The following is a 23745-nucleotide window of genomic DNA, read 5'->3' as shown; positions in this document are numbered from 1 at the left end:
AGGGCACCTTTTAAAAAGCAGCTTTTCCGGCGCACAGGCTCTGGCCTCACCTGCCCCCCAGACCAGAGTGCTGTTCGTGCTGGGGCTCAGGCAGGGCAGGGCAAGCCATGCTGGGAGGAAGCCGGCCGAGGGCCTGGCGGATCGATAGCCCCCACCCACATCACCCAGCAAGCGTTTCAGAAGCACCAGGCGGTCTGTGGTCAAGCCCCTCAGTCCGCTCCCTGGGATCCCTGTTTTCTTCCAGAGAAACCACACAGCGGTGTTTGACACGGAAGGCGGGACCGGGCGCTTCTGCTCCCGGCTCCCCATGGGGGCGGCGGCTCCCTGGCGTCTGCACTCCCCCGTGGACCACCCTGGCCGGGGCCCTTTAGGTTCACAACCTGGGGGACACAGGAGGGCGGTACAAGCTTGAGTCTGGTCTCATGGGGGTTGCTATTCTTTCCTCCAAATTAAAAAAAAATAATCGTTACAACGTTGTTCTATGAAAGAGAAATTTAACATTTAGCCCCTAACACCATAAATCAACGTTTCCATAAACCTCATTTTTCCAAACTCCCCTCTGGTCTATGTCCAGACGCTTGCTTTGTATGTAACTGGAAGCACAGCAAGGGGACGGGGCTGGGCTTGGCTTTTCCCCACTTGGCGGGAATCACGCGCACCTTCGTGGGGCGACGTGATCGCCAGAACTGGTTTTAACAGCGGGGACGGTACTACGGCGGGTGGTGTCCGAATCTGCCGTCCACCTGACTTTTAATAACGCAATGGCGGCAGCTGCACCCCAGGGGCTCAAGCGCGGACTCGCGTTCCACTCCACCTAAAGGGACCTCCGGGGACTTGTGTAGCTGCGAGCCTCGACCTGACGCTCCAAGACAGAAGGCACAGGGATGAGCGAGCAGGCAGGGCTGGCTCAGCACCGCCCACAACGCTGGCCGCTGGGGCAAGGTGCCTGTGGGGCACAGACAGCCCGCGTCCCACGGTTTACGGCCCAGCTCTGCGCGCGCATTAATTAAAGAAGGGACCTCAACAGGTTTTTGGAAACTTATTCCTGCCTACCTTACTTTGATCATAATGACATGAAACGGGGGGAAAAATAATTTTTATGTGGTTCACATTTATGAGTCTTTACATAAAGGCTTTTGTGGGCATTTTAAGAATGTGCTAAAATGTGTCTGAAACCACATAAAGCATCTGAGGAGCCGCCGCCAGCACCAACAGCGCACACGTGGAAGCACTTTGCCGCCTCTGTGTGTTTAACGAGTCAAGTAGTATCAATATTGTTTAAACGCCAGCATGCCATTTCAATAAGGCGGCTCCCCATTGCTGGGGACGTGAATGGGGTTCGCCCGGCGGCCTGTGCTCTGACCTGGTTCTGTCGGGGACATCGGGGACCCCGTCACCGGGGAGGGTGGACAGGCCCAGGATCGCGGCCACGGCCCCGCTGAGCTGAGTGCGACGGAAATGGTCCCCAGTCAAGTGGGCTACCTGGGGAACATCGTTAAAATGCAGATGCCCCGAACTGAACCCCTTGGGCTTCTCTAAGGCCTTCAGGGAGTGAGGGCTGAAACCCACACATGTGGTAAGGCTCAGTCAGTCGGTGGGGACATGGTGAAGAAGCCGCCGTGGAAAGATGAGCCAGGAAACCCTGGGTCCTTCACATCCCAGGATCATCAGGAGTAGGGGATGGGAGAGCAGCCCAGACCAGCCCAGGAACAAGAGGAAAACGCGGCTTTGCAGTCCACTTGAGAGGGAGCTCTGTCAACCATGGGCTCCCAGTCTCGGTGGCTTTCAAGACCACCCCGGCTGAGATGAACATTTCTTAAGGCAAACGTAGCCATCCGGAGCTCAGACAGCAGGGACTACAGTCAAGGGGCACCTGGGCTGGCTCTGTAAGTCCCACTGTCTGAAAAACACCATGCTGACTACAACCAGGTTTCATAAACTTCAAAAAGGCCGAGCCCCCAGGAGCTAGGAGTCGCAGGCAAGCCCTCGGGTGGCGGGCCGCTGACCTGCACAGCCAGTCGCGGCGGAGCGCCTGGGTGGTGGCCTCTTCATCCGTGAGCCCCTGCACCGGGTCAGTGAGGCGCCCGGTGTGTCTGGACTCCATTCTCCCCAGAGAGCCATTCCTCCCCCTGAAATGCCCTCCTCCACTGGGCCAGAGTCAGGGTCACACATACAGGTTCTATGACCGTAAGTCTCCAACCTCAGGACTTCTGGGGAGGAGAAGAGAAAAAGAGAAAAATGTAATACTTCACTCTCAAAATGATCTACTTCATCAAAGAAAGGAATAAGAAATAACCAACTATTCTGACTCCCTGAGCTTTATGGGGTGTTTGAGGCTGAGGTGTGCGTGGAGACGGGGATGGAAACTCGGCTCAGGAATCTGGGCTGTGACCCACCTTGGCCAACATGGGGCCACGCGTGTAACAGGAAAGGCGGGACTGGATGGGCTTCAAGGCTGGCCTCCCTCCCTCCCGTCAAATCGCCCCCTGGGAGCTGGGCTGGACTCAGCTCTAACGCAGAGGCCCCAGCAAGTGACAATCACACGCCACGATCCGCACTCAAGAGTCACAGCCGGCACAGCTCTGTGGGCACAGGCCCTTCGTGGCTTCACTCCAACGTGCGGGCCCTCAGCTGGGAGCGGGCGAGGCCGTGGGTCTCTGGCAGGGCGATGACTCCCCCCACCCCGGAGGCGGAGGACGTGGGTCACCCCCAGACCCAGACTGGTCGGGGGAGGGGCCAGCACAAGGCCCCGCCCCCAGGTGCTGGGCTGAGCGCTGCTCAAGCTGGCGTCCTTAAGTAAAGCCGGGAGGAACAAGGGGGACGCGTGGGGGTGACGCGTGGGGCGCCCGTGCGGCGCTCTCATTCCTCAGGTAGAAACGCTGGCCCTGACGACGCTCCAGGATCTGGAGGCTGCGGGAGGGCTGGTGTGAGGGCGGCTCCGAGAGCTGCGTGCAGCCTCCTAACCCCTTGTCCCATGCACTGGGACTCGGCTCACACGCCTCCAGGGACGGTCAGTTCTGCCATGGTTTTCAGAACCCCTGCCCACGGCCTCGGGGCAGGTTTGCGGTGTGAACCCCTCCAGCACACACAGGTGCCGACGGGCCACGGGCTCAGGCACACGCCGCTTTAAGGCCGGGTGCGCTCAGCGGCGCACACCTGCACGGTGCCTGTGCTGCTTTACGGCCTCTCTACAAGCCTTTTGCTTGTCCTTGAAGAGGGATGACGAAGGCCTCGCTGGGAACAACGGCCCTCGTATCTGACCGTGCCCCCGCAAGCACCTTCAGTCACTTTAGGCTGCCCGGGAAAATGCCGCCCTCCCTGAGGGGACGTGGACAGTCAAGGTCTTCCTGAGTTTCAGAGCCGCTGCCCGAAGGCTGTCAGCTGTGTCACAGGCTTTGCGTACGTCATCTTAGAGCTAAAATCACGGACACCCAGGGAGAGAAAGGAATGCACTCATCACACAGCAGAGGAGGGGAAGCTGGAGGCCCCAGAACCGTGCCTGTTCCGCTGGCCCGGGTTCAGCCTGTGAGGATGGACTCAGGTAAGCTCACCGCCCCACGCAGCTGCCTCAAGGTGGAGGAGCAGTCAGGGCAGGGAGGAAGGGGTCTCCAGGAGTCAGGCGGCACTGGGCACCCCACACAGGGAGCTCTAGAAAGGAGGGCCTTCCACTTGCAGGGGGCAGCAGGGGTTGCTGGCTGAGCCTCTGTGAGACCCCCGGCCTGGACACCTGCACAGAACTGCTTCCCGGGGAGCCCGGGAGGACCAGGGAGCTCTGCCAGTGGGAGGAGATCCTTGCTTCACCCCAACACGTGCAGCCACAAAGCCTGCCACGTGACCCTGGAGGAGCCGGTCCCTGACGCTGACCGGGGATCTGTCTGCAAACGGAGTTGTTTCCGCACGCTCCTGTTTTCCATTTAACTTTCTTCCAGCAGAGGACAATCAATGAGTGCCAAGGCATGCAGGCCCTGGGCATGGCGTGGGGACCAGGCAAAGCAGACCAAGTGGCTGGGCTGTCACTGGGCTCCAGGCTGGGAGCAGTGGGCGGCCGTCTGGACCCCGCCTGCAGGGCCTCGGGGCACCTCCACTGATGCCCCCGCCTCTGAAACTTACAGCACGAGAGCAGGAAGCGACTCAACTCCCCCCAGGTGGACAGGCTTCTCCTCGCTTGCCTCCCACAGGATCAGAGTGTGCAGCTTAGGCGAGCCTGACTTTCTCCCTTAGCTGCTTCCTGCACCCTCACCCCAGCCCAAGTCCACAGGCAGGGCAGGTCCTCAGAGGCCCTCCGATGGACGCGCGGCTGAAGATGCGAAGAATGTACGTGGAAGCTCAAACACTAACTACGCTGCCAGCGTGCTCAGAGCCAGACGTGACTTCCCCCCTCCAGCCCTCTGTCCCCACAGCACAGGATCTGCAGCAGGGGGAGGCGTGGCAGGGCCTCCATGCACAGAGAGGCCCTCCACCTCTGGGCAGGGACCCCCCGGACGAATCAAAGGGGCAGACGGCGAGGGTGAGGGCCGAGGCAGGCAGTCCAGGCCTCACCTTCCCGAGAACGTTTCTGAATACTTCTGTGACCTCAGCTCACGCTGCTCACTGCTCTCACCCGTCTCCCACCTGGTCTCTCATTCTGGAGACCTAGGGAGCTTGGACCGGCCGTCTCTGGGGAGGGGGACACAGGGTAACCTCAGGCCACAGGTGCCGCGGTCAGTCCAGGAGGAGCCTGGGTCAGGGTCTGCCTCTCTAGCCTGCAGAGCCTTGGGGGACGGCGGAGGTCATACAGTGAGCACTGTCCAATGTACTCTAGGACCCGCAGCCCCTTCCCCAGGTGCGGAGGACGACACCCCGGCCACGCCGCACAAGGGCCTCTGCAGCTCTCACCACCGTCCGGTCCTGGCGGCCCACGCTCTCCCGCCTCAGCAGCAAGCCCCTCGGCTCAGAGAAGCCCACCCGCTCCTCCTCCTCTGGTTACACAGCCTGGACTGGCTACCCACGACCACCTGAGGCTCCGCGATGCGCCAGGAGGACTCACTGGACTCAGAAAAGCCAGGCTCGCGGCCCCGCATCACTCCAGGGAAAGGAGAAAGCAGAGGTCATGGAGGGAACCAGGTGCGGGCTCCCAAGACGCCCCTGGCTCCCGGCACCGAGCCACGTGGGGTGCCCTCAGGTCCCAGCGATGGGCCGCGGAGCCCCCCAGTCTCAACGCCCGCTGCTCTTCCTGGTGAGCCCTCTGCCTTGTACACAGGCTCTGGGAGGGAGGCTGCAGCTCAGCACAAACCACAGTGTCTACATGACAGTCTCTGCACCGTGACCATTCCTATCAGGGAGCATAGGAAGCCCCCCAAGTCCGAGTTCCCGGAGGCCAGCCCAGGAAGCGCGGCCTCCGGCTTGTGATGCCGGGACGTCCCCTGCGACAGGGACGCCGCTCTGGGCCCCCATGGCCCCGCTGTGGGTGCTCTCCCCGCCGCAGCGCCCGCGTTTCGGTCTCTCTTAGCGCTTACCAAGAGAGTCCTTAGAGCCTCGGTTCACTCCGTTCCCTGGGGACCCCTCGCCCACGTGGCACCCGCATCGCTGAGAGCACCGCAAGGTCTCGGGAAACACTGTAGGCTCGGTCACAAGGACTGCCTCCCGTCACCGCACACGGCGACCACTGCAGCCCGCTGCTGAAGCAGACCTCCTTGGGGCCTCACTGAGCGCTGGGGCCGGGCCGCACTGGAGCCTGCAGCCTCCTGAGCGCGGCCCGCTGTCCACCACGTGTGCACTCACCCCACGGCCACAACCGCAAACCCACCCAACCTAAGACCGCCCCACACGGGACTGCCGCCCAATGAGGATGATTCCGTTACCCTCGAGGGGCCAAGTGGACACAGGGGAGCCTTGGGAGGGGAACAGCACCCCCCACCAAGACAGGCACGGCTCAGTGAGACAAGGAAACAGAGGCTCAGCAAGTGGACCCCTGGCCCACCGTCAGCGAGCAAGGTCACAACAGAGAACTGAGGCCCGGCCTCCTCCACAGCACAGCTCCGCCCCGCTCTGCAGCCGGACCTGGACACAGTCGTGGGGTCAGAGCCAGCTCCTGGGAGGTATCCAGGCCCACCCACCCCCGTCGCCTGCTTCCCAGACTTCTGCTGGGCTTCCCAGGTGGCACTAGCGGTAAAGACCCGGCCCGCCAGTGCAGGAGACGAGACGCAGGTGTGACCCCCGGGTCGGGAAGAGCCCCTGGAGGAGGGCATGGCAGCCCACCCCAATATTCTTGCCTGGAGAATCCCACGGACAGAGGAGCCTGGCGGGCTACAGCTGTGGGGCCGCAGAGTGGGACACGACTGAGTGAGCACACGCACGCACACTTCTGCTACTTCCACTTCAGCAGCCAGCCTCCCGCTGCCACCTACGAGTCCCGTCGGGACAGACACAGACTCTCGGGCCCAACGCTCACGTCCCAGGAAGAGGTGGCCCCTTGGGGCCCAGGGTGCGAGGTCTCAGCTTTGAAGACACAAGAAACCTGGGCAACAGACTTTCCCCTGGACGCCCTGCACTCGCCGGCTGGTGCTGCTCAAGCACCATCTGACGGAGGCCCGGGGGAGGGAAGGGAGGCCGGAAGGACGGAAACAGCCAGAACTGTAAGGCGGGCCCCAGGGCAGCGAGAGGAGGCAGAGGACCGCGGCCGCTGCCACGAGAGGCTCGCGGGCCCCGCGCCTGCCACGGGGGCGCCAGCCTCGTTTCACTCTGTAAACTTCTTCCAGACAAGAGAGGCTGATTAGAAAACCTAATTAAAGCGTTTGAAGATTATCTAGGACCCAAAGCAAGAAGAACACAAAGTGCCCCCCGCCCTGCGCCTCCGCACCCCCGACCCTGGCCTTCATTAAGCTTTGATTTCAATCAATTGCACACCCACTAAAATTAACTTATAAGGCCAATAAATTGCAACCGCATGTTCGAAGGTATTATCTGCTGCGAGCCAAGAGCCGAGGATTGCAGAGCGTGGGGCAAGCTGTCTGGCACACATGGGAGCAATCACGTCTGAGAGAAAGCAGTGCCAGGCCCTGGGTTACAACATCTGGGCTCGGAAGAGCCCGGGCTGACCGAGGGCCCAGTGTGGAAGCCAGAGCGGGAAAGGTTCCCCTCTTCCCTGGGAACCTGGGAACGCAAAGCGCTGACCGTGGGGTGTGCGGCAGACTGCTGGTGGCTCACACCGCAAAAGAGATGCTTCTCTGGCAGCAGCAAGCGCCAACCTCTGCTAGGCCTCCCTCAGGGAGATGGCTCACTGGGCCATCCCAGGCCCGGGCCTGAGAAAGCAGAGATGGCTCTGCCAGGAAAGCAGCGTCCCCGTGAGCCAAGTGCCTGAGAGGTGGCCCTTTCCGCTCCCTCTCCTGGCGCCCAGAGGCTGCTGGGGCTGGAGACCACCTGGGGGCGTGGTGGGGAAGACTGGGAGCCGCTGGGATGTTGGTGGCCAGGGCGGGAGGGCCTGGGAAGGGGAGTGATGACATTCCAGACTGGCGAGCAGACGATGGCCTCCCCCAGTGCAAGCACTCCAGCAAAGCCCGCCTGTCATCTCCTGAGGGTTTTCAGCAAATGAGCTGTTCATCTAAAATCAGAGCTGTGCAATCAGCGGCTGCTCAACAGTTACTCTCCTGGGAAAGTTTCCCTCCAGGATCCCTCTCTGTCACTAGCGATAGCAAAGCAGCAAAGCAGTAACTGTGGAAGGGATGGGAGGGACAGAAGGCGGCAAGGAGCCAGGAGGAGCGAGGAACCGGGCTTCACGGGAACCAGGCAGGACCCCGGCTCGGCTCTCTGGGCCCCCAGGCACCTCGTGCCCGCTGTGGGAAAGCAGGCACGCTCCCGCTGCTGGCACTTCTAAGCCACGCTGCAGAAACCCCGCCCACAGGTGGAGAGGGGGTACCCAGAGGTGCAAGCCAGAGGGCCTGCTCGTCAGTCCGGTCCCGGCCTGGCCTCTCACTCAGACCGTATCACAATTCGACGTGCCGCTGACTCATCCTAATCCCTACAGAGTCAGAACCTCGATGGCCAGGCGATGCAAGCCCGGAGCCCGAGCACAAAAGCCAAGGCCTTCCTCCAGGAAGACGGTGATGGAACCTCCAGCCTCCATAGCAGAGAGACACCTCTGGGGGCTGGCGAGCCCCTCTCTCCAGGAAGGCAGGCCGGCCTGCTGGGGCCCAGGACACCTGGCCAGGCCGTGGCTCAGCTCCACCTCCACGCTCACTGCGGTCTCCTTCCCCGCATCTTGTTAGGAGAACGCCAGGATGCAGAAGGCTGGGGGACCGGGGCTGGGAACCAGGAGCTGTCTTCACTTCCACGGCCACAGGTTCAGGCTGAAGACATAAGCCAGATGAGGGCCCCGGAGCGCGGAATGGCAGGGAAGGGCGCCTTTGGCCCGTTTTTTTTTTCTTTGGTTGATTCCCCAGTCCTTAGATGACGACCAGCCTCTGTGAGTGGGAGTTCGGTGCACCTTCCTGGTGTAGACGAGGGCCCTTCCTGCTGGGAGCCACAGAACAAGGAGCGCCTGGAGGCGCCTCACAGCACGAGGGGTTCCAAGCCTGAGGGCAGTGTCCAGTCCCTTGGGGGTGGGGGGTGGTGGTCGAGAGGCCAGAGCACAAGGCAAACCCAGTTCTAGTTTTGTGACCCACCAGGATCCCAGAATTCAGGAACAGCAGGGGGTAAAGTCCGGGTGAGCACAGTGGACTGCCTGCGTGTTGAGGTCCTCAGTCCCCAGGGGCACAGGCCTGCAGTCCACCCCCTGGAGCCACGGGCACCAGCCTCTCCTGGCGGAGGCCCTGCAATCACTCGCTTCCCTCTGGGTCTGCCCAAGGCTCCAGGTGCCTGTCTGCAAGCCCAGGACACGGGCCATCTCCTCAGCCCCTCAGGCAGTGGCTCAGCGACAGAGCCAGCGGACGCGAGGCAGTGTTGGGGGAGCCTCCCCTCAGAGTGACCTTCTGCCTGAGCCTGTTTGCTGACGTGTAAGGAAGGCAAGTGTTGGAGAAGACTCTTGAGACTCCCTTGGACTGCAAGGAGATCCAACCAGGCCATCCTAAAGGAGATCAGTCCTGAGTGTTCATTGGAAGGACTGATGTTGAAGCTGAAACTCCAATACTTTGGCCACCTCGTGTGAAGAGCTGACTCATTAGAAAAGACCTTGATGCTGGGAAAGATTGACGGCAGGAGGACAAGGGGACGACAGAGGTTGAGATGGCTGGATGGCATCACCAACTCAATGGACATGGGTTTGGGTGGACCCCGGGAGTTGGTGATGGACAGGGAGGCCTGGCGTGCTGCGGTTCATGGGGTCCCAAAAGGTCGGACACGACTGAGCCACTGAACTGAACTGAAGCAAGTTAGGTGGAAGGCTCCATGGAGGAGCGCTGTGGTTTCCTTCACTGTGTGTGTGTGTGTGTGTGTGTGTGTGTGTGTGTGCGTGCGCGTGTGTGCGTGCACACACTCAGTTGTGTCCAACTCTTTGCAGCCCCATGGACTGTAGCCTGCCAGGCTCCTCTGTCCACGGGATTCTCCAGGTAAGAATGCTGGAGTGGTTGCCATTTCCTCCTCCAGGGGATCTTCCAGACCCAGGGACTGAAGATTGAAACCACGTCTATCGCGTCTCCTGCAACGGCAGGCAGATTGTTATCGAGAACGCCACGGTGACAGCAGAGGAGTCTTCTTGCTGTGGGGAGAGGCCTAGACTAGGGAGGGGCAGGAACGAAGGCCAGGATGAAAGGCGAGGCCATGGCCCCAGGAAACCTGCAGTGACCACTGGCCTGCGCTGACCAAGGCAGGGGTGAGGCCTCCAAGCCCTGGGCTGATCTCTGTCTGCCCCAGAACCACAGCGCGGAGAGTTCAAGGTCACTAATGTGACATCTGACAACCCACAGGGCACTCTGACAACAGGAAGTGGGCAAGATACTAGGGGATGGGGGGTAGGAGGGGAAAAGAAGGAAAGAAAGAAAAAGGAGACTTGGATTCATAATTATTAAACGAGAAATGGGTTGGCTCAGCAACTGGGGAAATGGTCCTGACATGGGCCTCAGGAGTGGTTGTCCCAGAGCACTGAAGACTCTGGCCACCCAACGACAACTCCCACCACGGTCCCTCTGGGGGCCTGGGACTGCTGTGATGGGATGACCAGGCCGCCCCCACATACGAGGGAATGAAAGGCCCCCTGCCCTTCCCTGTGGGTGCTGCCTGGAGGCCATGGACCGTCTCCTCCCACCTAGAAGAGCACTCTGATTCACTGGGGGCAGAGCAGCATCCTCCGGGCCCGGACCCCAGCCCTACAGACCGTCCCAGAGCCCCAGGGGTGGCTCCAGGCCCGGACCCCAGCCCTACAGACCGTCCCAGAACCTCAGGGGCGGCTCCAGGCCCAGACCCCACCTCTACAGACCCTCCCAGAACCCCAGGGGCGGCTCTGGGCCGGGACACCACCTCTCCAGACCGTCCAAGAACCTCAGGGGCGGCGGCTCTGGGCCGGGACACCACCTCTCCAGACCGTCCAAGAACCTCAGGGGCGGCAGCTCTGGGCCCAGATTCCACCTCTCCAGACCATCCCAGAACCTCAGGGCCGGCTTGTCCTGTGAGGTCCCCTCTGGGTGCAGGAAGCTGCCCTGCCACCCCTCCTCACTTCCCCATAGGTCAGCTCCCCTTCAGAGGGGAGCACAGGCAACGCGCACAGGCCCACAGAGATACGGGTCATCAAGGCGGAAAGCCCCTTCACGGGGGACTCTGCCCAGGCGGGGGAACCTTCTCAGGAGGCGGTGCGGAGAGTTAGACCTGGGGGATGAACCAGCTCCTGCAGATTCCCAGAGGTTTAACCGCCTAGAGGACCTCCCTGAGCAGGGACCTCATGGCCTGGTAGACAACTCCCACGTACCCTACAGAGCCACTGTTCCGACAGGGAAGCCTTGTAAAGGGGGATGGGGAAATGCTCTACCGTATGAGGCCCAACGAGGCCTCACAGAAGGCACACGCTGAACAGACCGCACATCATTATACACGTGAAGCAGCGAGCCAGCAGGCAGGAGGGAGCAGTCAGAGAGGACACGGGCCTCTTCCCAGGCCTGCCCCGCCCCCACTCCACGGCAGCACGAGGGGAGCAGCACACGCGGATCACGGTACCCAGGAAGTCGCCACTCGAAGGCTCACGCCTACCAGCAATCAGAACTGGCCTTGTTCTGCTCCTCGAAGGACCCGAAAGCCACCCTGCCTGGCTGCCCCTTCCCGCCCGGGCACCAGAGCCCAGGCCAGCTCCCGGACAGGTGCTCCGACCCCGCCACGCAAACCCCGGGCACTCTCTGTCCCATCACCCTCTCAGCACCGACCCACTCTCGCTCTATCGTCTGTGTATCCTCAGCGGACGCACCACGCAAGCAAGGATGTGGTCATCTGGACTCAGGGCCGGAGCCCTAGGACTTGGCGAGCATCTGGCTTGTGTCAAACAGGCCAATGCTGGTCAAGTAAATGAGTTAAGTTTTGCACTCTGAGTTGGATAAGGATGGTTTTAAACCGGAATAGAACATGTGAAATATGCCCCTGGCTCGGTGAACCTGGTGAGAGACTTCACCTCTCTGCATCTGTCACTTCCTCTGTAGAACGGGGAGAACCCTCTTGCACAGGCCGACGTGAAGATTCGGTGAGACCGAGAGAGGCAGCGGACGCCAGGCTCGCCAGGTACTGGCTGGTAACCGCTGCTATCGGCACTGCTGGTTTACTGTCAGCATATCATGAACCCACAACACTGACTCCACTTGGGAATTCCCGTTCAGCAGCTGGACAGGCTTCTTGCCACATGGCTGGGTAAGAAGAGCTACAAATAAACCAGAAATGCCAGCAACGAGACCAATTCTCGGCTTCACTGGGGAAGGAGCTGTTCTACTACAGGGCAACGTTCTCGATGTCATGAGTCTTCAATCACCGAAATTTACTCTAATGGTGAGACTCAATAATATGTGGAAACATCAGGCAAATACAGATTCAAACTCTAGCTCTTCACCTCGAGGTCCTGTGTGTGTGTGGGGGGGGGTTCATTTAGCCTCTGGGAACCCCAGTCTCATCAGTAAAAATGGGAACATCAACGGCCCCAGAGGTTCTTGAAAGGATTAAAGATACTGCATGTAAAATACCGGCACGTGGCAGAGTGAAGATGAAGCTGACTCGCACGGCGACGCACCTGGGGCAGCTCAGACGCTACGGGCCAGCGCTCCCGGCTTCCTCAGAGCTGTGCTTTTGCTTCTGGGTCGTGGGTCTTTTTGTCGACACGTGTCAGATGGACACAGGTAATTCTGTATGATGTACTATACATACCAAATCTGCTGAAACCTGGGCCACCATGCCAGCTGTCTGCAAGGAGCAGCCTGAGCTCCCTCTCCAAGGATGGCGCTGCCGCGTCCCGACGACACCGCAGCGGTCGGAGGCTTTCTTTCTCTCATTCTTTTTCCCGCCTACATCCTAGGTCAGCTCAGGGTGGGCACACTCTAGACTGAAGGCCAAATGCCACCTACCTCCAGGCTCAAGAGAGGGCTTTATGTTTTTAAAGGATATGGGATGTGTGCTTAGCTGCTCAGTTGTGTCTGACTCTTGTGACCCCATGGACTGTAGCCCACCAGGCCCCTCTGTTCATGGGATTTTCCAGCCAAGAGTACTGGAGTGGGTTGCCATTTCCTTCTCCAGGGGATCTTCCCAAACCAAGAATTAAACCCGGGTCTCCTACACTGCAGGCAGATTCTTTACCAACTGAGCTACGAGGGAAGGATAATTATACATAAAAAGAAAGAATAAAGAAAAAGTGACAGGACTTACGTGGCTGCAAAGTCTAAAGTGTTTACTATCTGGCCCTTTACAGACATATATATGTCAAGTCCTCCCCTGAATCACTGGGTCTGTATTGAGGTAGCACTGCATATATTATAGGTTTGCTATGTTTTCAATATGGAGCTTAATTAAAAATGAGATCCTATTAAGAAAAAAATGCTTTGGAGATAACCTTCTCTGGAGCCTTCCCGTGCGCGGTGGGTGGAGCGAGTGGCCGCCCTTTCTGGGGGTGCGGCAGGAGGCAGAAATCTAAGCAGATGCAGCAAAAACACTTTGCCAAGCGCACGGGGTCGCACAAGAGTCAGACACGCTTCAGTGACTAAGCCACAGCAGCACGGTGAGGGCTGAGACCCCGACGACCCCAGAGGCAGCAGCGCTGACGTGAGGGAGCTGTGGGTACCGAGGAGCCCTGACCCCCGCCTCTGCCTCCCCCCGGACCCCCCTGGCCTTGGAGACTGGTCTGGGAGCAGGGCCCTGGGCCCCAGGCGAGAACCGTCATGGCAGGCAGTGCCATGAAACCCAGCGGGGTCCTCTGCGGACAGACGGACCCGGGTCTGACTCCTTGCTCTGCCTCTGGCCTCTGACACAATTCAGTGAGTTGTTCTGAGCTGATTTCTTCCTCAGCAGACATGGGGGCTACAACAGCACCCACGCTGGGGAAGATCTGAGACGAAGGGTGCGGGGCATCGGGCCTGGAGTCCTGCAGGCAGGCGGTGCTCACGACGCAGGGCAGTGCCCGGACGTGCCAGCCGCCTCTCAGGACGGGCCCGGGGACCACACTCCCGCCCAGCGTCCTGCAGGGCACTCAGAGCTGTCCCTGGTCAGGCCTGCCATGGGGCGGGTCGTGTCTCCTCTCCAACCTACGAATCAGGGGGCCCCTTAACTCACAGGTCTCGGTACTGGTCAAAGGCGTTGTTACGAATCAGGGCCCCTTAACTCACAGGTCTCGGTACTGGTCAAAGGCGTTGTTACGAATCAGGGGCCCTTAACTCACAGGTCTCGGTACTGGTCAAAGGCGTTGTTACGAATCAGGGGCCCTTAACTCACAGGTCTCGGTACTGGTCAAAGGCGTTGTTACGAATCAGGGGCCCTTAACTCACAGGTCTCGGTACTGGTCAAAGGCGTTGTTGGCCTCCACCTCCAGCTTCCTCAGGCGAGCAGAAGGCATGGCCCCGTCTTCCAGGGGAGGGTCGTACTTGTTACTCCATGGTGACCTGCAGGGCAGAGGGAGAAGGTCACACGACTCATTCCGGGGGAGCGAGGCAGCTGAGCCCGTCGGCCCCAGCTACTGAGATTTCAGAGGAGCAGCCACGACCCACAGGCCCTGGCCAACAGATGAGGCCTTCTTTCTCGAGGTTCGGAGAGCAAGGGCTCAGACTGTCAGACCTGGCTGTGACTGCCAGGCCCCAGCTCTCACTAGCTGTGTGTTTCCAACACGTGTCTTGACTTCTCTGAGCTTCATTTTCCTCGTATGTAAACGGAGGCTACTCTTTACCCACAGGTCTGCTTCGAGGAGCAAAGGAGGCGAGGACATTGAGTGCCCAGAGACTAGCATACAGTTCAGCAACAAACACCACTTCTTACTCATCTTTTAAAGACCTTCCTTTGTTCTCACCACTGTATTGATGAAGAAAGACCACTCAGTCCTTCCTGACTTGCCAGCCATTCTGGAAAAAATGTCACTCTCCTCAGAGATCGCCTCAGACAATTAAGGATTAAAATGAGAGCTGTCAGTTAGGGCAGCAAGAGACCGCAGATCACACGTAAGGACACCCCGGGGACGGAGCCCTCCCTGTAGCAGAGGAGGGCCCTCCAGCCTCCGCGGGCTGTGTGCGCACAGAACACTGCAGAGTAATGAGAACCAGCCTTGCTTTTTCCAGCCCAAAGACTCGCTGTGCTTTAAAAAATGTATTTTGCCACATCAGGAAAACATTTAACCACAGAAAGTGCTGGGAAGGCGGTTGTAAGGGAAACTCACTCGTTAATTCCCGCAGGTGGACTTCACAGGGCTGGGGGCACAGAGAGAGGGGATTACAAAGGTGAGAGGGAAAAGGAGAGGCGGCCGGGGCAACGTGGAATCCGGACAAAGTCCTTCACACCCTGGGCTGTAAAGACCGAGACGCGCCCATGGTCAGAAACCCCACTGCCTTTCCTGTTTCCCTGCCTGACCACACCACTTCACGTCGCGAAGGACTCAGGGCTGACTGATTTGGGATTGAGGGTAAGGGGCAAAAGGCATCCCCGTCCCCTTAACGAGTCCTGTGTACAAACATCTTTCTTCCTGGTATCTGACGCCTGGCTCCTACTTCAGCAGATCCATCACATCAGCCGGGCAACCTCCATGCCACCCTCGGGCAGAGGCCCCCCTTTCGAGGCTGGGGGTCCACACAGGTAAGTGAGGGCAGAGTCACTGTGCCTGGTGTCCCCAAGAGTCTCCCTGCACCAGCGTCCCTCAGAGCAGGAGGTGCCTGGGCACCCTTCTTTCCACGCCAGCCCCCAACCTCACTCACCCGTGTCAGGAGAACGTGCAACATGGCCTGAGATGCCCCTGCTGCCCCGTGACCAGCAGGCAGCCTGCGGGTTACACTGGGCCGTGCCCAGGCCACTGGCAAGCGCCCTGCCTGCTTGGAGGGCAGAAGAGAGGCCCACCCTGGGCCTCTCCCCACTCTCCCTCCCCGGGCAGGGCCGTTCTCACCGTGCTCACCCCTCAGAACGGTGCTGCCTGGCACAACTTCCCCGACAACGGCAGTGTTCTGCGTCTGTGCGTCCAGAACGGTAGCTGGGAGCTTCAGGTGGTTCCTGAGCACTGGTGTGGCTGCAGAGTTGAATCCTAAAACTTTACTGAACTGCAACCTAGTTTAGACGGTCAACTTGAGAAGCTGAGCTCCCGGAGGGCAGGAGTCATGTCTGTCCTGCTTCCCACCGTTTGCTCCCCACCTGGAAGGGGGCCTGGCACTCCACGTGCTCGAGAACAGCAGCAAAGTAGGAGAGTGCAATCGTCACTGTACACCTGTCTCCACCCTGACACGCAGCAGGACAGACCGTTTCCCCGCCTGTCCCCTCACCCCCTTGCCACGGTCACAGCCTGGCCTCCCGACCTCGCCCTGGGCAGCAAGGGTGCTCTGGGTAGAAGCCCGTGGCGCGCTCTGCCGTCGTGGCCCGGCGCCCAGCATGGAGCTTGCGGGCCGAAGCCTGCCAGCATGGGGCGGGGAGGAAAGGACCCCCGGCCATTCTGGCAAGTGCTCCTCCGAACCAACAGAGATGAAGCAACTCTCTGCTCTTTCTGCTGGGGGATGCCTAAGAATTTAAAAAAAGAAATCAATAAAGACCTCTTACCAGGCCCAAAGATGAAGAGGGCTGTCACCACCACTATTTATACATAAACCAGGAGGCTTCGTACCTCTGCTCACCAAGGCGGGTGGAAAGGAAGCCGAGTGTGAGACCCTCCACGCCTCGCCTGCCCGGCCGGCACCCTCAGAGGCCTGACCTTCGAGGCTACGAGTCCCCCGCTGTCCGGGGTGGGGCAGGGCTGGAAGACCTGCCCCAGCCGGCTTTTGTTTAAAGGCAACCCAACTGAGACACAGCCCATCTCTCTTGCTGACTGGGAGTCTGGAATTTTCAAGAAGCCTGTACCTCACATCTCCCCTGGCTCACAGACGACAGCATTTCCAGCCGTTAGTCCTGGAGCCGGGGTAATTGTAGCTGGGGGAAAAAAAATCATAACATTACCCAGAATATTCTGAGTGGAAGGGGCACTCAGAACACATTAAAGAGCTTAAATGGAGGCCATTTGAAAAAAGACAGATGGACAGGAACGCTTAGATTTCCAAAGTCAGGCCTTTCATTTCCCTCAGAGAATGCTTTTTGTTTCAGCTAACAGGTTTCAAACAGCGCTGCTGGCAGACCGTCACACCATAAGGATCTCATTTAAGCAAACGGTCAAACACAGTTACACAGAAACGTGTGGAGAAATCAGAAGACCTTGAAGTTGTATACCGAGAAGAGAAAAAATGAAAGCCCTCTGCCCTGTGCCTGGGCTCCTCTTCAGCTGAAGACCCCACAGCCCCCTGGGAGCCCCTAGGAATGCGGGTGGGAGCCGGCAGGGTGACCTGGAGGAGCCGCGGGTCCCACGTCCCCAGGAGGCCCGGCAAACTGGCCTGGAGTGGGAAACGTCCCCAGCCTTCCACCGGCCGCTGGGGAACAGCCGTCTCATACAACAAGCCCGAATTTTCAGGAGGAAACAAGAAATGTAATGATGATGTTGACTTAGCAAGCCTCAGCCTTGGGGCCCCTCTTCCAGGACGCCCCCCTGAACCCCGTGTCTGATGATGCACTTCGCGGCGTCTTTTTGTCACGGGCTCCCTGGCCTGCCAGCCCACTTACCGCCCTTGGGGCCTCGCCCCCACTGAGGACGGGACGCGGCCCCCTGCCCACGACCCGGGCCGTGGCCAGCCCCCTCGGGCTGAGCTGGACCTGCCTCAGGCAGTCTCACCACCTTGGAGCCGGACGCCCACCTCTGTACATCCATCCCCACCCAGGCCTCCCTGGAGTCAAGAATACACACAGGCTGTCTGACTCTCCACTTCCATCCGCTGGGCATCTGGAGCTTAAGACGCCCCCAGAGCCTTCCTCACCTCCCCACTCAGGGACCCCGCCACCTCTCCAGCTGCTCCTCCCCACCCCCCTCCATCAGCAAACTCCAGTGGCTCTACGTCTAAGACCAACCTCAAACCTGACCACCTCTTCCCATCTCCGCTCTAGGCTCCAGTCTGGATCAGGCTGAAGGACATTCTTTACCCAACTTCCCACATGAAGCTAGGAAAGAGACACCACTGTAAGACAGCTGTCCAGTCTCTCTTAAGCAGCATTAGTTCTTTGTAATTTCTGCCCCAAGTTCTGGAGAATGGCTACCCATCCCAAAATTCTTGCCTGGAGAATCCTCACAGACAGAGCATCCGGGCGGCTACAGCCCACGGGGTCGGACACGACTGAGCGACTGAAGCTTTCATGCCACTTCGCTCTCTGTGCTGTGCAGCACTTCAGGGGCACTATTTCCCTTAACCTCCAAGTGCCCGGCACTGAGCCTGCATCACCCCTCCCTGGCCTGCAAGGCCTCCGGCCTCCCTTCCACCCCAGGCTCCCCTCCCTCCCTGCCGGGCTCACTGCGTCCCACCCAGGGCCTTCAAGAGGGATGCTCTGCCCCAGACCTGCGCAGGAGGGAACCTTCTTGTCCTGAGGGCTCACGTCAGCCTTGACCATCTCGTCACAGGGGCCTGCAGCCCCTCCCACCCCTCCCTATCCTCTCCCGCTTTTCAACAATCTCCAGGGTTTCCACATCTGCTTGCTCTCTGGAGTCCTCAGCAGGACACACAAGCTGCACAGAAGTGTGCCTAAGTGCCTGGTGGACGAGTGCCTGCTCACACAGACGCGCTGCTGAGCGTCCTGTGAGAGGAGTGAGCCCCGTCCCCTCCACCCGACACTTGAGAGAGCCAGAGACCAGAGACTGATCGTCAGAGTTCCAGCTGCTCCAGCAGGCAGTGCTGCCCCGGAGCCCGTGCCGGCTCCCTCCAGCCATTTTCTCCTGCTTTTACTTCTTAGGGCCCACCCGTCCCCCAAAGAGCACGAGGCCAAGGCATCAAGACTTAGCTCAGGTTCTGCAGCCTCTACATAAACCTAAGGCAGATGGCATTCCTCCACCATCCTTCAAGGCACTGATTACCGCCACCCATCCCAGGAATACCGGACAGGTTTAAGGATTCCTCATCTTTCCCTCCACTCCATCTTTATCAGGGCTTCCCTGATGGCTCAGTTGCTAAAGAATCCACCTGCAATGCAGGAGACCCCGGTTCGATTCCTGGGTCAGGGAGATCCCTGGAGAAGGGAAAGGCTACCCGCTCCAGGATTCTGGCCTGGAGAATTCCACGGACTGTATAGTCCCTGGGGTCACAAAGAGCCAGACGTGACCGAGCAACTTTTACTTTCATCTTTTTTTAATATTTAAGAACTTCTATGCACCTTTAAAAACCTAGCTCAGACATCACCTTCTTCAGCAAGTCCTTCTGGAGTCAACCTTGGCCTTCTCTATGCTACCCTCAAATAAGCCTGGCCATGGCTGCAGCAATCAAGTCACAGGTGACCAGACCGGGTGTGTCTCCTGCTCTAGCCTAGTGATCATCGGGGGCAGGGATGAACACTGACTTAGTAATTCACGGCTCTGAAAGGGTGATGGGGAAACAAAGGGAGAGCTGCCTGTCTGTCTGACAAGCTTCACTCACATGCCCTTAAGCACACAGGCCCTCCTGCACTTGGGATCCCTGTCACGGGCACACCCTGGACCTTCTCCTTTGCAGGATTTGATGAGACGTTAATGAAGTAGCTAGCTGTTTTTTAGCAACATGGGCAGAGAACGCCTGTTTACTGCTGCATCTCCCATGCAGGCGCTCCACAGACACCGGCTGGTTGAGACTGGGTGGATGGAAGGATGAACAGAACAGGAGGAGGAAGGCTGGCTGCCAGCGGCGGCGGTGGGCGGCCAGGGCACGGGCTCACCTGTAGGAGTCCCCGTCCCTGTTGTAGTCACACAGGAGGTAGTCCTTCCCCACCACCTTGTCTCTGGCGATTTTCAGTGGCTGGTCAACCGAGGACAGGAGGTCTTCACACAGGCTGGGCACCTGGGGGGAGAGAGGAAAAGGCAGAGCCGGGGTCAAGATCACACGTCGTGCCCTGGCTGGCTAGTGGCACCGCAGCTGGCCCGTGGTCCGCATGTTGAGCATCTGGCCCTTGGTGCCCTGCCAGAATCAGGGGCCCGTTCCTTTCTTTTCCATATGTGTCTGACACCAACCACGTCCCGCTGTAAAGAAACCTGTTCTTGGATTACAGTGGAGCGTGAGTTCCCACACGGCCTTCCCTCCACCCTGTGTGCAGCTCTAATGACGGGGCCGCCAGGGTGGCCCAGCACACGTAAGTACGTGTGTGCCGGGGCCAGTCTCTGGGGAGCGTCCTGAGAAGAAGGGAAACACTCACACACACAGGAACCCAGAGAACTCGGGGGAAGAAGAGCTGTCCGTGCTGAGCGCTCCACAGGCTCCACGCCGGGTAGAGTTTCCAGCTCTTTCCAGACCCCGGCCAAGCATTGCCGGTCAGTGCGCAGCATCAGCCCTACCTGCAGCAAAGGCAGCTTTCCACCAGCTTCCCCCGTGCCGAGCTCCAGCTGCTGTGCCCAGGCTGACCCTCCTGGGACTCCTCCCTGAGGAGGGGGGCCCGGAATCCCAGGGCAAACGCTGCTGAACTGGACCCAGAGCTCTGCCAGGAACCAGGCCTCTGGCCTCTTCCTCCCAACTCAGACATCAACTTCCACCAAAATACGCCAGGCAGGGAGGGCTGCGTTCTCAGGAATGGATTCCTCCAGGCTTGAGTCACTTCCACACTATATTTTCAACATGCTGACTTACTCGCTTCATGGGCTTGGGTTAACGGAGGCCCCACCATATCGTTTACCAGACAAGTGGGCCACCGATGGTACCAACAACCCTTCCACATGGAAGAGCGAGATCGCGCGGCAGACGCCCGGCAGCCACGCAGGCCCGGCAGACACCCGGCAGAGGCGCGGCAGCCACGCAGTCCCTGGGCGCCCTGGAAGACCCTCGCCGCGGCCAGAGACACATGGACAGGGGTCGTCACCACCTCGGAGACCACCAGCCTCCACGGGCTTCTCGAGGCGCCTCTGCTGACTGTGGGGTGCTTCCAAACTCAGCCCGGAAGGCACTGTCTGGCACCCCCGGGAGGCGGGGACCGTGCCCTGTGACTCACAGCTGTTTTGTGTAAACAAAACACTGGGCAGCACCCTAGACACATGTACGCATGCACACACGCATGTACACACACATGCACGCACACACACACGCATGCACACACAGGCGCACACACACACATGCACACACGCGCGCGCGCACCAGTAGCCCCCTTATATGACGCGCTTATGTCAGAATTCCTTCTGCATGCAAAACCCACCTGTGTGCTCGACTCCCTCCCCGAGAAAGTCACACAAAGACGGGGCTGCTTTCAGTTCGTTTTGGGGCTGAGATCACCAAGCGGTGGTCGTGTATCACGCCCCATGCCGGGCCCTTCACAGATGGTCTCCTGCCCACCGGAAGCTCACACCGTCCTGTGAGGTCATGATGCATTATTCCCGTCCCACACTCGTTAGTGCACCCAAGGCCCACAGAGGGAGAAAGCGGCGGAGGAAGGAGTCTCCCCTCTGACAGGAACGCTGGTTTAATAGACAGCGACGAGGAAGGACGACGTCAACATTAAAGAAACTAAGACCATGGCATCCAGTCCCATCACTTTATGGCAAACAGAAGGGGAAAAAGTAGAAGCAGGGGCAGATTTTATTTTCTTGGGCCCTAAAATCACTGAAGACAGTGACTGTAGTGATGAAATTAAAAGACGCGCCTTGGAAGGAAACTATGACAAACCCAATAGTGTATTAAAAATAGAGACATCACTTCGTCAACCAAGGTCCATACAGTCAAAGCTGTGGTTTTTCCAGTAGTCAGGTACAGATGCGAAAGTAAAAGTTGCTCAGTCGTGTCCGACTCTTCGCGACCCCAAGGACTATACAGTCCCTGAAATTCTCCGGGCCAGAATACTGGAGTGGGTAGCTGTTCCCTTCTCCAGGGGATCTTCCCAACCCAGGGATTGAACCCAGGACTCCTGCATTGCAGGTGGATTCTTTACCAGCTGAGCCACAAAGAAAGCCCAAGAAAACTGGAGTGGGTAGCCTATCCCTTCTCCAGCGGATCTTCCTGACCCAGGAATCGAACAGGGGTCTCCTGCATTGCAGGCAGATTCTTTACCAACTGTGCCACTAGGAAAGCCCACGGATGTGAGAGTTGGACTATAAAGAAGGCTGAGCGTTGAAGGATTGATGCTTTTGAACTGTGGTGTTGGAGAAGACTCTTGAGAGTCCCTTGGACTGCAAGGAGATCAAACCACTCCATCCTAAAGGAAACTAACCCTGAATATTCATTGGAAGGACTGATGCTGAAGTTCCAATACTAACCGCTTTCCAGCGGAAAGAGCCAACTCACTGGAAGAGACCCTGATGCTGGGAAAGATCGAGGACAGGAGGAGAAGGGGATGACAGAGGATGAGATGGTTAGATAGCATCAGCTACTCAACAGACATGAATCTGAGAAAACTCCAGGAGACGGTGGAGGACAGAGGAGCCTGGTGTGCTGTAGTCCATGGGGTTGCAAAGAGCAGGACACGACTTAGCAACTGAACAAGCGGGCCCAAGGTACGCCCGCTGGGAAATGACCCCACCGCGGCTCAGCTATGGAAGGCCACAGAGTCTTTCACCTAGAAAAGTCCAAATCAAGGTGAGGAAGATTTTAGTAGCTTCCGCCCAGGGCAGCTGGGATTTGAAGTGGCCCTGCTTTCCTATTGGTGGCCACGTGAAATGGCCCCGGGCACCTGTGTGCCTGCCTAGCATGTGATAGCCTCTCCCTGGTGTCACTGTTCCATTGGGCTGGAATCTTGGCTTACCTGTTGGGCCCTGACGCTACTGCTACTGCTAAGTCGCTTTAGTCGTGTCCGACTCTGTGCGACCCCATCACAGCAGTCCATTAGGCTCCACTGTTCCTGGGACTTTCCAGGCAAGAACATTGGAGCGGGTTGCCATTTCCTTCTCCAATGCATGAAAGTGAAAAGTGAAAGTGAAGTCGCTCAGTCGTGTCTGACTCTTAGTGACCCCATGGACTGCAGCCCACCAGGCTCCTCCGTCCAGGCCAGAGTACTGGAGTGGGGTGCCACTGCCCTGACACTACTGGCCTGATTGACCCTGGATTATAGTAAAGACCAAGCAAACAGGCTCTGAAGTCACACTTCCTCATTCTACTCCTCACTGGCCTCTTGGCCTGGGGCAACTTACTGGACTTCTTTACCACCTGCAGAGAGGGGAAAGGAAGAACCAGCCCAGCTGGGGGTGACGCCTTCACTCGGGACTCAGCGCAGCGCCCAGTGGAGGGCGAGTGTGCTCATGCTGTTCCCAGCAGCAGTCCCAGCCTGGGCAGGAGCAGTAGCTCCAGCCTAGATCACAACTGAACGAACTGTAGCGCCCCAGGTGCTGGAGGGAAATGCACCACTGAGAGCCAGCTCTGTCCAGAGCCACACTGCCCTCTCCCCCCAGGCCTGCCGTGGGCAGCCAGGTCTCCAACACAGGACGCTCCCAAGATGATGGGATTTGGTATAAAAAGGCTTGACTTCACTCCTATCCAAGAGGCTAACGTGTGGAACAAAGGTATTTCAGTAATTTCTTCCAAGCACTTATACTAACATTGAAACCATTAATTTTTTTTTTTTAAACACTGATTTTTCACTCTCCCCAGAAGGTAAGTTTTTCCAGGGCAAGGACTTTGATCCTGTTCACCACTGAATCCTCGGTCTCCGGACAGTGAATGGCACACAGCAAGCCCTTGAAACTCGGCAGGGGTGGGGAGAAAAGGAGGACTTTCACAGCACGTGTGTGGGTGTGTGTGTGTGTGTGTGCGCACTAAGTAGTTCCAGTCGAATCCGACTCTCTTCGTGGGATGCCACGCCCTCCTCCAGGGGATCTTCCTGACCCTGAGAGTGAACCCACATCTCCTGCGCTGGCAGGCGGGTTCTCCAGTGCTAGCACCATCTAGAAGCCCCTCTTACAACATGGGGCCTCCCAGAGGTCAAGTAGCTTTACATTAATAACTTGATGAGCAACAAGAATCTTCACCCAGAGTGTCTGGTCAAGAACTAAACTTTGATGGTTACCAACGACAATGTCAGTGTGGCTCCAACCAGGCATCTCAAACACAAGCCGGTGATGTGGTTCCAGAGCAGCAGAGACAGCAGGAGTCTTAGCGCGAGTCCTGGGTATGTGCGTGTATGTGTGTGTTGTGG

At 58.6% G+C, this 23745-nt stretch overlaps 1 protein-coding gene and 1 long non-coding RNA gene across 4 annotated transcripts in view; one reads left to right on the top strand and one right to left on the bottom strand.

The window, feature by feature from the left end:
- Positions 1–23745, bottom strand: part of CAPZB (capping actin protein of muscle Z-line subunit beta) — a 140078-nt gene that overhangs the window by 20486 nt on the left and 95847 nt on the right. For all 3 annotated transcript variants that reach the window (XM_070777830.1, XM_070777823.1, XM_070777827.1), the window contains exons 3-4: positions 19360–19481; positions 13911–14024 (exon numbers count right to left, since the gene is read on the bottom strand). In XM_070777830.1, coding sequence (XP_070633931.1) covers positions 13911–14024; positions 19360–19481 — 236 coding nt within the window. The remainder of the gene's footprint in view (positions 1–13910; positions 14025–19359; positions 19482–23745) is intronic.
- On the top strand, positions 3443–6938 carry LOC139178934 (uncharacterized). Its single transcript, XR_011563350.1, has 2 exons — positions 3443–3541; positions 4802–6938. It is a non-coding gene; the product is annotated as an uncharacterized lncRNA (long non-coding RNA).

The sequence above is a fragment of the Bos indicus genome, chromosome 2 (genome assembly GCF_029378745.1).
Source record: "Bos indicus isolate NIAB-ARS_2022 breed Sahiwal x Tharparkar chromosome 2, NIAB-ARS_B.indTharparkar_mat_pri_1.0, whole genome shotgun sequence".
Classification (NCBI taxonomy): domain Eukaryota; kingdom Metazoa; phylum Chordata; class Mammalia; order Artiodactyla; family Bovidae; genus Bos; species Bos indicus.
Note: the sequence above shows the minus strand (reverse complement) of the source record. Positions and strands in the feature narration are given on the sequence as shown.